Below are 14,169 nucleotides of genomic sequence, written 5' to 3'. Positions count from 1 at the left end.
CCTGTATGCAGCATACAGGGCAGGCTTTGTTTACCCTGGCGATTCCAGCTATTAGAAGCCAGTCACTGGGGTAGCTTCACTAGTGCAGAAGTGCAGGCCCAGGGTACGAGCTGGGCAAGGGGAGGGAGAGGAGCAGAGAGAGAGACCAGGTGTGTGATAACAGCGGGAACAAGGGTTTTAAACACAAGAAGGATCATTCTGAACTGGCTCTGGGTCTATTTAAATTGTAGGCTGCTCTGGGAAAAGGACTTCCCGGTACTCTGTGTTTGACCGTGCCCAGCACAATGGGGCCCCATTCTTGGTTGGTCCCTAGATGCTACTGTAATAAACATGATAAATAGTAATAATGGATTTCAGAAGCTGGATACTGGGATTCCCTCGTCTCTTTTCTCCTACCACATGCAATAGGTGTCCCCATTCTGTGCATCCCAAACTCTGCTGTCACGTATTGGGATCGTTCCATCACCTAGCTGTGGCTTCCATTCTAGGTGTGTTCTACACAGAGGATTGACTGGCATTATCTGCTTGCATGGTGCAGTGTGATTCTTAACCACCCAGAGCTCTACTGCGATGCTTGGAGAGCTTGCTATTGTAGAATTGCCGTTGTAGTCAGGAGGCCGGATATTGCATCTTCTCTGGGGGTCAAATTCCCCACACCCACTGTGCACTGGGCCAGGACTAGGCCTATGTACAAGGCAAGGCCCAATTTTGAGGGCTTAAGTAGGACTAAAGTGGTGCCTAGCCTTGTGGATTCTCTGCTCAGGGGTGAATTTCATTCTACACATGGGGACAAATCTTCTGGGTCTTCCTTACCCAGGCGAGACTCCCAGTGGTTGTAGTGAGATTTGCCTGAATGGGGGCTGCGCCGTGAGCTCAGAGGTTGGCTTGCAGCTCCTGATGGACCCGAACCAAACCACTGGATCAGTTCCCAGATCTGAACAATGCACTTGGGCCACTAATCTTTATACCAGGACAGTCCCAAACTTAGATCCAAACTGAAAATGTGTTTAAAATCTGAATCCAAACTTTGCAGCTTGGGCCCTATCTACCCTGTGAATGTTGGAGCCCCACTGCCTCTCCCCCCAGGCTGGCGAATCAGGCACAGGACCCCTCCCCCCGCTTCTGAGGGCCTCCATTGTGACTCTGGTGCTGCTGTCCGCAGTGTCCATCGTGCAAAGGAGCTGAATCCAGGCTCGCTGTGGGGAAGGAGGGAGGCAGAGGCCGTGTTTGCACCAGTGATCTCTCAGTTGTTGTACCATATGGTTTCTATTCTCTTTGGCAGAGGAAGCCGAGGTTATTTGAGTATCCCTTGGCTGTAGACTGGCGTGTGTGTGGAGACACAAAGAAAAAGGAGGTGCAAAGAGGGAACTTGCAAAAGAAGCTCCAGGTTAAAACAATTTGTGTAATAATAATTAATAAAAAAGTCCCGAGGCCTGTTGTATCCAAACCAGATGTCTGAGCATCCCTGCTGCCAGCAGAGCTGGTGAATGGACACATTGGTGGGGCACAGAGCACCAGTGGGTGCTCCATCTCCATCAGTCGTCTTTGTTGCTGCGTTCCCTGCACACACTGTGTTTTCGTTTTATGGGGGTGGGAGGAGAGGAAAAGCCTGCTGCATTCTTTTGGAGGTGCATTTGAGGTGAAGATTAACTCCTCACCTTTCCTGTCCTGGGACTCAGGAGAGGCTGGGCAGGAGGGGAAACGGAGAGAGAATCTGGCTTAGTTATCCCTGGACTGGAGCTGCACTTTGCCCCGGTGCTATGTTTTCTGAGGTCGGTTATCTGGGATTGTGACATGGGCTGGGTACCTGTGCACAAGAGAATCCATGGGCAGGTCATGGGACACCAAATACTCCCCTCCCCCCATCGTTTACAATGGTTATCAGTGTCCCTCGTGAGCTGGCAAATGTGCCCTGACCCAAACCTGCAGGGCAGTCTGCAGCTGCTGTGCGGCTAAGGAAGTACGGTTGATCTGAGCTCGGTTTACTGGCAGCAATGAGAACCCAACAGACTAGAGCGTGTGCACTGGGCTCCTAACTCACCGAGCTACTGGGTGGAATTCTCTGCCCTGTGATTTATCACAGTGTTCCCGTCTGGCCCTGGAATCTCTGTATCCATTAGGCACCCTCTGAGCTGCACGTCCAGGGGCCTGATCCTGCATTGTCCACTTTGTGCAGTCATTTGCACCAGTGCCAAGTGGCTGTAAGATGCCAGTTCCAAAGGGTAGCATGTGACACCCTGTTGTGCTGGAGTAAATATGGCTGCACGGGGCAACGGAGAATCGGGTCTCCAGTCTTTTGCCCCCTGCCTCTTCGTTCTTTTCAGAAGGGTCCAGTGGAATGTTCTGAACTAATAATCCTGGAGAATAAATATATGCTGGCAGTATCGCTGATGTCAAGCCTTTATAAATCATGAGTTGTGTCCCAAAAATCCTGGGACTGGTTTACAAATCATGAGATTTGGAGGGGAAAAAACCCAGCAACTGTTGGGTTCTTTTTCTTTACCTCTTTACGTCTGGGCCTTTAGAGTGTATTTGGGTCCTGTTTTCAAGCTTTTCTCTGCAACCATAAGTGCTAGAAACTTCCTTTTTTAATGAAAGTGGAGATTCTCACCTAACCATGTTCATCTGTGGTTAGAAAGTGCCTTGAGAAACACACCAAATATAGCGAGACTCTGTGACAGAATCACAAGAGCAGTCTTGTGATGCCTACAAGTCATCACCAGTTGTCCGTCACTTTCCTGCCCCTTCTACTTGGGCTATGATTATGGGACCATATGGGACCCTGGAACCAAGACCCAAAGCCCCGTTTCTAGAGCATTGATTGCTCTGGCAGCTAGGTGCTGGTCTTAGCCTTCCTGGTGACAGAGGGCCAGAACAAACCCTGTGCATCACTGAAACCCTGAAAGTCCCCGTTTTCTACCTTCAGTGGGACATACGTGCTGCAAAAGGCCACGTGCTGGGACATTTCACACGTAACCATTGCAATGGGAGCTGAGCTCTTTTGAAAATCTGGCCCAGCAGTGGCTGCAGGACACTTGAAAACCCAGGCCTGAGTATCTGATCTTTTTCTTGATCCTTCCCAACCGGTCAGCTTGAATAATATCCCATGACTGCAAACTCCAGCTTTCCCCTTATAAAACGCCTACCCTCGAAGGGCAGCAGAATTAAAACCCCGATGACTTCTGCCCCATAACCGGCCTGTCCCCTTTTCCGTTTTCCAGCTGCCTTTCTGGGAGACATAGCGTTGGACGAGGAGGATCTCAGGTTATTCCAAGTGGACCGACTTGTGGACCTCAAACGCCGCATCGTCAAGAAAACAGCCACCAACACCTCAGGTACAGTAGCACCTTCAGAGCGGTAGCGAATGCTCAGCTGACAGAGCTCTTTACTGTGGTCCCTTCCTGGTGCTTCCTTTAGATGCACCACATACGGGGGTTGGAGAAGAGGGGGGTTGCCAAAGTCTTTCACAGTTCTCATTATTTGGTAGGATTACTAAGTGCCCTCCAGCCCCAAGTTCCCGGCTCTGCCACTGCTATACTGCGTGATGTTGGGTGAGTCATGTCACCTGTGTGACTCAGTCTGGAAATGGATATCGCAACACTGGTCTGTCTTGACACAGTGCTTTGAGCTCGAGTGATAGGAAGCACAGAGGCTTATTATTCATGTCCTGGTTGCCTCTGGTGGGGCCTATCTTGTAGCTCTCTTAAAAGGAGCAAGATGTAGAAGAGATTTAATTCCTCCCCCCCTCATCTTCAGATGCTTGATATCATGATTATTTGTAGTATCCATACACCTAGGAGCCCAGGCCCTGGACCAAGACCCATTGTGCTGGGCAATGTAGGAACGCAGAACAAAGGGATAATCCCAGCCCCCAAAGAGCTCGCTGGTTTAGCCCTGAGAGCCACAGGTAGGAAGGACATGTCCCCGTCTCCAGGATTCTCTTTCTGTGTCACATACAAATCACAGACCCTCCTGTTCTAGCTCTGTTCACCACAGGCCTTTAACTAGTGACTTGTGCACAGGAGCCATTTGGTGCAACCCTAACGGCTGGGCTCCCCAGCCCTGTTCTCCTGCCTTTCTTTCATCCTTCCCGTCCCGCACCGAAGATAAACAGAACAGCCTGGCCAGGGCTGAAGGATTGCATAGACCCTACCACCCGTCCTGCTGAGAGGCAGGGGTCATTACCCTGCAAGCTGCTCCACTGTTAGCTCAGCTGCTAGTCCTGAGACAGATTGAAAAGGGAGCCACCACCTCTGGCGTGGGTCCACTGATAATATTTGCAGGCTGCATGTCCGTTTGGGATAAGACAAAGGTACCCCAGCTCACCAGGGCCAATTCCCATAGGCACCTCAGGGAAGCTGTTTAACCATTCACATTCCCCTGGAGTTCCTGGGGATCTATCCTTGAGTCTTGCTGTCTCCCTGGCAGTGGGATCTATTAGGCTGTGGGGAGACTCTCCCCAAAGAGAAGAGCAGATGCCCCATTGCTTGGAACTGTAATAGCTGGGCTAGGCAAAGCACTGGGAAATAGAGGGGGCAGTCCTGCCATGGGCCCTGGGGGCAATGGACCAGTCGGGAACTAACAGGTTTTCTCCATCTGTAGTTTCTCCTACCTCATGCACCAAAGTGGGCCCCATGGTCCGTTCTGGCTGAGATTCTGTAAAGTGATTAGTCCTTGGGATACCTCTGTTCTCAGGTGCTCGGTCCGAGATCATCCAAAGGGGCCTGACTTTCAGACAGTGTTGAGCCCCCGCCCTCTGGTGACTGGCCCCTTTACAGCATCTTGAATTGGGCATCCAAAGTCACTCTTGAAAAATCTCTTCCTATGAACCAGTCGGGGGTCCCAGGCAGGGCCGGCTCCGGCTTTTCTGCCACCCCAAGCGGCAAAAAAAACCAAACAAAAAAACTAGTGGCAGCACTTCAGCGACAGCTCAACCGTGCCGCTTCTTCTGTGGCAGTTCGGCGGCGGGTCCTCCCTCTCTTACTCTTCGGCAGCAATTTGGCAGCAGCTCAAAGAGGAAGAGAGGGAGTGAGGGACCTGTCGCCAAATTTCCGCTGAAGAACCAGGCGTGCCGCCCCGATACCGGACAGAGTGCCACCCCTTTGAATTGGCTGCCCCAAGCACCTGCTTGCTACGCTGGTGCCTGGAGCCGGCCCTGGTCCCAGGGCAGAGCTAAGGACACAGCATAACCCCAGTGCCTACGCCCTTCCCACAGACGTGGGGGCGGCTTTGTGGCAACTCGCTCTTCTTTGACTCCTGTCCTGGATACTGTCCGTCGTGAAATCAGCAAGCCCGTGCCCTGTCTCCTTGCCAGGAGGCCCGTCTGTGCGGCCTTGGCCACGCCATGTCCCATCGCAACCCTGGCCCATCCCGACAGGTAGCATCTTCCATGAGCCCTTTGATGGCAGCATTCCAGACTATTTGGAGGCAAAGAACTTGGTGTGCCCCAGCTGCTTTTATTTCATTTTCTTACAGAGACAGGCAAAATTTTGGAACGGCTGTGATTCCCAAGCCAAGCACACGTCGCTTGAGATCCCGGGGGCACTAGCTGGCCTCTGCTCTGCCCCGACCCGATCCAGCTCAAGAGGGACCAAAGCCGCTGTCTCCTCGGCGCTGTAGAGAACTGGTGGCTTTGGCGAAGGCCATGCTAGACGAGTAATTAGTCCATCCTGCCTATAATCTGGGCTAGCGGGGTGGTCACATCCTGGCTTTCCACTGTGAAGTGTGATGTAGACTCATTCCTGAAATGAGTTCGGTGGTCTCATCGTAGTCCCTGTTCTCATGACCTCAAACTGGGCCTTGGATTCATCACCCCAGAACAGATGTAATGGAGCAGGGATTATTGATCGGTCTGGTGTGTTGGGTTCGTTGGGCCAGGTCCATCGCTGGTGTCACTGAAGTCAGTGGTGTTACACCAGGGAGGAATTTGGCCTGGGGACAGTCAGGTCACCAGGACTAAATGAGATGCTTCCATGGTCACACCCCCTGCCTTCGCTGCTCTCATGCCCCCAGGAATCAGCACCAACAGCACCAGCCCGAAGTCCAGGAGGCAGCAGAAGAGGCAATGGAGGCGGGGCCAGATGCGGTCTCGAAGCCGCCGTGCCGCCACTTCCCGTCATGAGAGGGTGTGGCCGGATGGGGTCATTCCCTATGTGATCAGCGGGAACTTCAGTGGTGAGTGGGGGTGATTGGCACATGCTGGGCCCCCCGGCTCAGTACGCCCGGAGCGCACATTTCCTTGCCAGGCTGTTTTCCTTTCTCACCCTCTATTGCTGAGGAGAGAAGGGCTCTGACATGGCAGCAGTGCGGTCCAATGGTTAGAGCAAGGGATTGGGCATCAGGACACATGGGTTCTATTCCCAGCTCTGCTCTCAACTTGCTATGGGACTTTCTGAGTGGCTTCCCCTCCATGTGCATCAGTTTCCCAGTCTGTTAAAATGGGGCTGATGATGACTAGGGCCCAGTCAATTTCACAGTCATAGGATTTAAAAAATGTCATGATTTCAGATACTTAAATATTTCACAGTGTTGTAACTGTAGAGGTCCTGACTCAAAAGGGGTGAAGGGGGGGTAACAAGGTTATTGTAGGGGGGTTGCGGTATTGCCATCCTTACTTCTGCTATGCTGCTGGCGGCGCTGCTGCCTTCAGAGCTGGGTGGCCGGAGAGTGGCAGCTGCTGGCCAGGAGCCTGGCTCTGAAGGCAGTGCTGCCACCAGCAGCAGTGCAGAAGTAAGGATGGCATGGTATGGTATTGCCACCCTTACTTCTGTGCTGCTGCTGGCGGGGACTGCCTTCAGAGCTGGGCGCCTGGCCAGAAGCTGCCGCTCTCTGGCCACCTAGCTCTGAAGCAGGGCTGGCTCCAGGCACGAGCCTGGCAAGCAGGTGCTTGAGGCAGCCGCTCCGGAGAGGGGCGGCACGTCCAGGTATTTGGCGGCAATTCGGCGATCCTCACTCCCGCTGGGAGCAAAGGACCTCCCGCCGAATTGCCGCCGCAGATCGCGATTGCGGCTTTTTTTTTTTTGGCTGCTTGGGGCGGCCAAAACCCTGGAGCCGGCCCTGCTCTGAAGGCAGCAGTGAAGTAAGGCAGGCAATATCACGACCTCCTACAATAACCTTGTAAACCCCCTCTCCGCCCGCCCCCCCGGCCCCTCCGTGACCTCCTTTTGGGTCGGGACTCCCAGTTTGAGAAATGCTGGTGAAATCTGTATGGTGTAGGGTAAAAGTACAGTAACTCCTCACTTAATGTTGTATTTATGTTCCTGAAAAATGCGACTTTCAGTGAAACGATGTTAAGCGAATCCAATTTCCCCATAAGAATGAATGTAAATGGGGCGGGGGGGTTAGGTTCCAGGGATATTTTTTTTGGTCATAGATTACAGTACAGTACTATAGTTTGGAGGTGCCCCCGCCTTACCCCACACAGGCACAGCCCACTGGCACTGGAGACAACGAGGCAGGCAAGGAGGCTGAAGATGCTGTAGGCTAAGAGAAGCACATTGCGCAGCAGCAGCGGCAGCTTCCCCTACTCTGCAAGCACCAGGGGCGGGGGCTCAACCCTCAGCCTGCCCTCGCCACCCCTTCCCCCAAGCCCCCATCCTTAACCTGCCTCTTCTCCCCCCCTCCTCCCCCTTTACTCTGCATGCCGAGTCCTCGCTTCGCCCCCCTCCCTCCCCTGCCTCCTGCCCGGGGCAATCAGCTGGTTTGTGGCATTCGGGAAGCAGGGGAGGGAGGGGTGCGCTGAGACCTCGCTCCTCCCCCATCCCTCCTGAACACCGCAAGACAGCTGATTGCCACAGGCAGGAGGTGGGGGGAGGAAGGGGAAGGCGCTGATCCGTGGGGTCTGCCGGCGGGTGGGAGGCGCTGGGCGGGGGGCATAAGTGAGCTGATAGGGGGGCTGCCAGCTGTGGACAAAGCAGGCAGCCAAACGACGTTATAGCGAAGTATTGCACAATTTTAAATGGAGCGTGTTCTGTAATTGACCAGGGACGTAAGATCGAAACAACGTTAAGCGAGAGGACGCTAAGTGGAAAGTTACTGTACACAAAAGACCAGATTTCATGGTCTGTGACGCATTTTTCACAGTCGTGAATTTGGTAAAGCCCCAATGATGACTCTTACCTCCCTTGGTAAGAGACCTGTGGATTGTGCATGCAACTGCTTCCACTGAGAACAACAGGAACTGCTGGGTGCGGGGCTCCTTTGAAAATCCAGCACGTTGCTCTGTCAGGTGCTGTAGGACCCCTGCGACAGGTCCGGCTCAGATGTGTTCCTGTGCTGCTCCTCACCCACCTCAGCAGGGCCTATTGTGATTATTTATTATTGTAGCACCTGGGAGCTCTAGTTATGGCCCAGGGCCCCCTGGTGTTAGGTGCTGTACAAACAGAGAACAAAAAGCCCATGGGGCTTAGAGTGTAAGGAGCTGAACTCCTGGTCTCCTCCTGCCTCTCTTGCAGGCAGCCAGCGGGCAATTTTCCGGCAGGCCATGCGCCATTGGGAGAAGCACACCTGCGTCACGTTCTTGGAGCGCAATGCTGAGGAGAGCTACATAGTGTTCACGCACAGGCCATGTGGGTGAGTGGGGCTGAGGCCGCTGCCGAGCGGGAGGTGGTTCTCGTTCACTAGAGCCCAGGGGGACATTGTGCCCTGGACAGAATTGCCCAAACTGGGAACTGAGGCTGAGATTTTCAAGTTAGGTACCTACTTCACTTTGAAATTCAATAGAAACTGAGCTCCCATAGGACCCCTTTGGAAACCCCAGCCTAACAAGTAGGGCAGCATTGCCTAGTGATTAAAGCACCTGTGCGCTAATCCGCTTCTGACTTGTTGGGTGGCCTTGGGCACATCACTTTGCCACCCAGGACCTCAGTTTCCACATCTGCCCAGTAGTGATGACAGCATGGGCCTGCCCCCGCAGGGGACTGGGAGGACTCGTTCTGTCAAGTGCTTTGAGATCCTCCAATGGAAGGGGCGAAAGGAGGGCCTTGGATTAAGAATCATGATTTTAATTATAAAGGACATTGGCAAATCGGAATTCAGAGGAAAGGTGGCAGAAAATTATGAGCCAAGTTTGAAATGTGGGTGCCTGGCTTGGCATTGCGTACAAAGGGCCTGACTCTCCTCTCACACTGGTGTAACTCTGCTGAAGTCAAGTAGCTACGTAGGGTAAAAGTGAGGAGAGAATCAGGCCTTCAAGTTGCAGGCAGCCAGTGGAAATTTTATTCTTTTCATTACAGCAAGGCCTAGAAGCCACAATCTGTGTTGGGGCCCCCTCTGTGCTAGGTGCTGTACATGCACATGGTGAGAGTCAGTCCCTGCCCCCAAGAGCTTACAATCGGAAAAGACAGGACTAGACAAAAAGTAGGAGTGGAAACTGAGGCATAGAGCAGGGCAGTGACTTGTCCCAGATCAGCCAGCAGCGCAGTGGCAGAGCCAGGGATAGAACGTGGATCTCTGGAGTCCCACTCTAGTACCTTAACCACTAGACTATGCTGCTTATCTGACTCTCCCTCATTTGAAAGAGCAGGTCCATAATATACCATTGCATGCTATGGGGTCCAATCCTGCAGCCCTTGCCTACCCAGACGGTCTCATTAAAGTTAACAGGTCTTCTTGCTGCAGGCCCAGGCCCAGTGCTAGAAGCAGACCACATGTGCCATTCCGGTGCAGTCCCGTCTGTTGGGGTCACTGCTTGTGATCGTTCAGCTGGTACGCAGCGATCCTTTCCAGATGCAGAGTGTGTCAATGCTCTGCTCTAGTGCCAGGTTGGGGAAGGTCAGGCTCTGGGGCCAGATGTGGCAGGAATCCATTTGTCAGAGGTAGAGATGGACTCCTCCCCTGTGCGATGACACTCAGCTGCCGGTGAACAGAGTGGTGGCTTGTGGGAGCACTAATTAGACCCAGTTAGGTATCTTGGCATTGAAACGCTGCCTAGCAGAGTTTGCTGTGCCCTAGCTCAGTAGAAACTTTGGTCCTGATCCTCAAAGGGTATTTAGGCACCTAACTCCCATTGAAATAAATGGAACTTAGGCACCTACATTACTTTGAGGATCTAGCCCTTTGTGCCTGATTTGGGAATTTCTTTTTTAAGGAGTTGGGTGCAAAGATCCTTTCAATACAGCAATACATATTGGGGTTGCCCAAGTTGGCCCTCCTGGCAGGATAAGAGGAAACACATTGCCTCACAGTTACGCTGTGGAACTCATTGCCACATGATATATTTGAGGCCAAGAGTTTAGCAGGTTGAAAAAAGGATTGGAGATTTTTATATGGATAATAAGACTAGTCAGAGTCCTAGTAGTAAGAAAAAAATAAAACAAGAGCTTGGGAAGACAGAGAAATCTTCATGCTTCAGGGCAGGTTATCCCTTCTTGGAGGGCAGGGTATCCCACATTGGCCTTTTGCAGAGTTTCATGCACCATCCTCTGAAACACCTGGTGCTGGTCACTGCTGGAGACCATGCTCTTGGTTAGGTGGAGCTCTGCTTTGACCTAGTTAGGTGGTCCCTATGTTCCTGTGATTCACAGACCCGTTTGTACACAGTGTGCATATGCCTGCAAATTGGAAAATATGGTAGAACAATGAAGATGGATTCAAACAACCCAGTCTGATTATTCTGGTGAAGCAGCAGTGAAAAGTAGGTGGGGGATGCGATAGCTGGCTGCATAGTCAGCGAGAAAGGAGGAGAGTCTTTGGGGTGGGGGCTGAAATAAGATGAAATTAAGCAAGGGAAAATGAAGGCTGGCTCTCAGCAAATGTTTCCTGACAGGGAGATGTATCAGGCTGTGGAACAGCCTCCCCAGGGGAAGTGCTGGATTCTGCAGGCCTTCAGCTAGCCTACTGCATGGATCAATCCTGGGCTGGCCAGGCTGGGTAGACAAGATGGGGCCAACCTGCTTTGTTCCATCTCCACATCAAGGCAGAAGGCAACTCTAGCTGGAAGGAGGGCTGCTCCCCGGCATGGCAGGTGCTGCTTGTGCTCAGCAGATGTGGTGAACTGGGGAGGCAGCTTTTGCTTGGAGCTCCCCACAGCCCAAGTGCTGGAGCTGCGTGAATGCCACCTTCTCCTCCCGTACCTGCGTGTGGTACAAATGCAATAAAGCACGGTTATTAATTAATCCTCTGGGGCATAATATTTGGTTGAGCAGAGTCAATCCACAGAGGAGCAATGAAACCACCCTCCTCCCACAGCCAGGCAGAAACAGCCAGTAGCCCTGCTCATTACCCAGGAATGAAGCCTCTTGGTGGGAAACCAGCAGGGACTTGGTGCACTGCAGAGGTGGAGGAGCAGGAGTGATGAACTTGGTCGTGCTCCGGAGCAGCCCCTACTGGCCAGCATAAGTAGCAATGCTAAAGCATGGCTCTCTCAGGTTCTAGGATTCATTCACCCCTTCGTTAAGTGACAGTGGGTTCAGCTTCTTGGTCGCTTGCTTTGTTCAGATCCAGTTCTTCCTCTTCCACCTCAGGCATGCATAGCCATAGAATAAGGTGTGCTATTGAATGAGACAGCTGGATTCGCTAGAAGCCTGCATGCTGAGCTGAGAGCACTGAGCAGCTGAGAGGAGGTGCGCAGTACCTCACCGGATCAGGCCCTAAAGTATACATTTTACCTTGATTTGCTGGCAGCACATTCAGGCCTCCAAAAGGAGAAAGCGCCTTTCTGCGGCTAGTCAGCCCGGTGTGGCTTTGGCTGACTCCACAAATCTTTAAGGAGAGGAGTAGACAAACATAGGGCATTCTCCGAGGACCCACCTCTAATCGCAGGGGAGAGAGAGACATGTCACAAAGTGCAAGGTGTTAGAACCATCACCCAGGAAATGTCCATACATCCTGAGCCACGGGGCCAGATTCTGATCCCATTGGGAACTGGCCAACTCCTGCTGAAGCCAGTGAGTATCTCCCCATTAACTTTAATGGGAGTATAGACCAGGGTGCGTCCAATGACTTCAGGGGAGGTGGAGCAGTCTGGCCCACTGAGTGCAGAGTTCTCCTTGCTGGCCCCAAGTGGCGGGTGCATCCTGGGGTTTGGTTCAGAGCAGCAACCAGCAGCACGGATGCTCCTGCAGACCTCGTCAGAGCTCTTGGAGCCTCTGGAGTCTGGCCAAGGAGCCTTCCTGGTGGTATTTTGGCTCTTCTAGTTCCAGTCCCGGCCAGAGTGCAGAGCTGCAGAAAGGAAACGCAATTGTGCTCTTAGGAGTTAACCCTGAACTGGTCCCAGGCAAAGATCCAGGCCACGTCTTACTCCATCCAAACTGGTTCCCCCATCCCCACCTGGGGCAGCTTCCCCCCTTGCTGGTGACATTCACGTTTCCAGCTTTCACTTTTCCATCCCACAGGCAGCTGCAGGCCTCTCAGCCCTGTGGGACGTGCTGAGCCTTCCCAGTTTCCGACTAGACCCTACTCGCGTTAAAGTCACACAGGCTCTCATTTAAATAAAACCTGGGCAGGCCATTCAAAGTTTCCAGAGGGTAATGCTTTTCCAGATGTGCTGCCTCTTGTGGAGACGTTACAGCGCTAACACTTACGGCCCCGCTGAGTTCCAAACCATTCAAAGGGTCATGATTTCCCCACGGTCAGAGCGGGGCGCTCCCTACTCCACCCAGCTCCCAGATGTGCCTCAGTCATGAGAGGAGGAGGTGGGGTATCCCCACGAGCGCAGGTTACTCCCGACCTTCCATCATGTGATTGCAGACCCCTGCCCATCTAGGGATCCTAGGATGATGGATGGAACCCTAACTCTAACCCCAGGCCATTTAGCGCCAGGGAAGTTCATAGCTTTAAGGCCATTAACCCTTTGGAGACTGGCATATCGGCACCTCCCCGTGAGCCCTGCCCTCGGAAATGGCAGTGATCGAAGAGTTAAGGAGAGTTGCTGATTGGCTGGCTGATCTCATTCCTGCTACGCATGGGGTTCGATGGGGCTCTTATTCCTCCTCCCCACCCACCCCAGGTGCTGCTCCTACGTGGGCCACAGAGGAGGGGGACCCCAGGCCATCTCCATTGGCAAAAACTGTGACAAGTTCGGTATCGTGGTTCATGAGCTGGGTCACGTCATCGGCTTCTGGCACGAGCACACGCGCCCAGACCGGGATGACCACGTGTCCATCGTCCGGGAGAACATCCAACCAGGTAAAGGCCCCTGCACTCCTCTCTTCTACACTCCTCTCCACTGTTCTCTTCATCTATCCTCCCCTTCCCTTCTGCCCCACACCCGGCACAGGAGGTAGCTGGCAGTAATCAGCCCATGCTCAAGGTTTATCCAGGTTCCCAAGCCCTTCCCCACCTGCTGTTGCCTCCCTTGTTTTATTCATATCTCTGTCTCCCCCGGTTTCCGCAGGGCAGGAGTATAACTTCTTGAAGATGGAGCCCGAAGAGGTGGAGTCCCTGGGCGAGACGTATGATTTCGACAGCATCATGCACTATGCCAGGAACACCTTCTCCAGGTAAGAGTCCGAGGAGATGTTGCTTCATTCACTTGCTCAGCCCATGTGCACATAGAATCATAGAATATTAGGGTTGGAAGAGACCTCAGGAGGTCATCTAGTCCAACCCCCTGATCAAAGCAGGACCAACACCAACTAAATCATCCCAGCCAGGGCTTTGTTAAGTCGGGCCTTAAAAACCTCTAAGGATGGAAATTCCACCACCTCCCTAGGTAACCCATTCCAGTGCTTCACCACCCTCCTAGTGAAAAAGACTTTCCTAATATCCAACCTAAACCTCCCCCCAGGGCAACTTGAGACCATTACTCCTTGTTCTGTCATCTGCTACTACTGAGCACAGTCTAGATCCATCCTCTTTGGAGCCCCCCTTCAGGTAATTGAAAGCAGCTATCAAATCTCCCCTCGTTCTTCTCTTCTGGAGATTAAACAATCCCAGCTCCCTCAGCCTCTCCTCATAAGTCATCTGCTCCAGCCCCCTAATCATTTTTGTTGTCCTCCACTGGACTCTTTCCAATTTTTCCACATCCTCCTTGTAGTGTGGGGCCCAAAACTGGACACAGTACTCCAGATGAGGCCTCACCAGTGTTGAATAGAGGGGAATGATCACGTTCCTCGATCTGCTGGCAATGCCCCTACTTATGCAGCTCAAAATGCCGTTAGCCTTCTTGGCAACAAGGGCACACTGTTGATTCATATCCAGCTTCTCGTCCACTGTAACCCCTAGGTCCTT

General features: G+C 52.7%; 1 protein-coding gene across 4 annotated transcripts in view; it reads left to right on the top strand.

The window, feature by feature from the left end:
• BMP1 (bone morphogenetic protein 1) overlaps nt 1–14,169 on the top strand; it is an 84,797-nt gene that overhangs the window by 33,627 nt on the left and 37,001 nt on the right. For all 4 annotated transcript variants that reach the window (XM_034761895.1, XM_034761896.1, XM_034761897.1 and 1 more), the window contains exons 2-6: nt 3,222–3,335; nt 6,013–6,174; nt 8,454–8,571; nt 12,947–13,125; nt 13,334–13,439. In XM_034761895.1, coding sequence (XP_034617786.1) covers nt 3,222–3,335; nt 6,013–6,174; nt 8,454–8,571; nt 12,947–13,125; nt 13,334–13,439 — 679 coding nt within the window. The remainder of the gene's footprint in view (nt 1–3,221; nt 3,336–6,012; nt 6,175–8,453; nt 8,572–12,946; nt 13,126–13,333; nt 13,440–14,169) is intronic.

Source organism: Trachemys scripta, chromosome 2 (assembly GCF_013100865.1).
Source record: "Trachemys scripta elegans isolate TJP31775 chromosome 2, CAS_Tse_1.0, whole genome shotgun sequence".
Lineage (NCBI taxonomy): Eukaryota > Metazoa > Chordata > Testudines > Emydidae > Trachemys > Trachemys scripta.
This window is presented reverse-complemented; position numbering and strand designations above follow the sequence as displayed.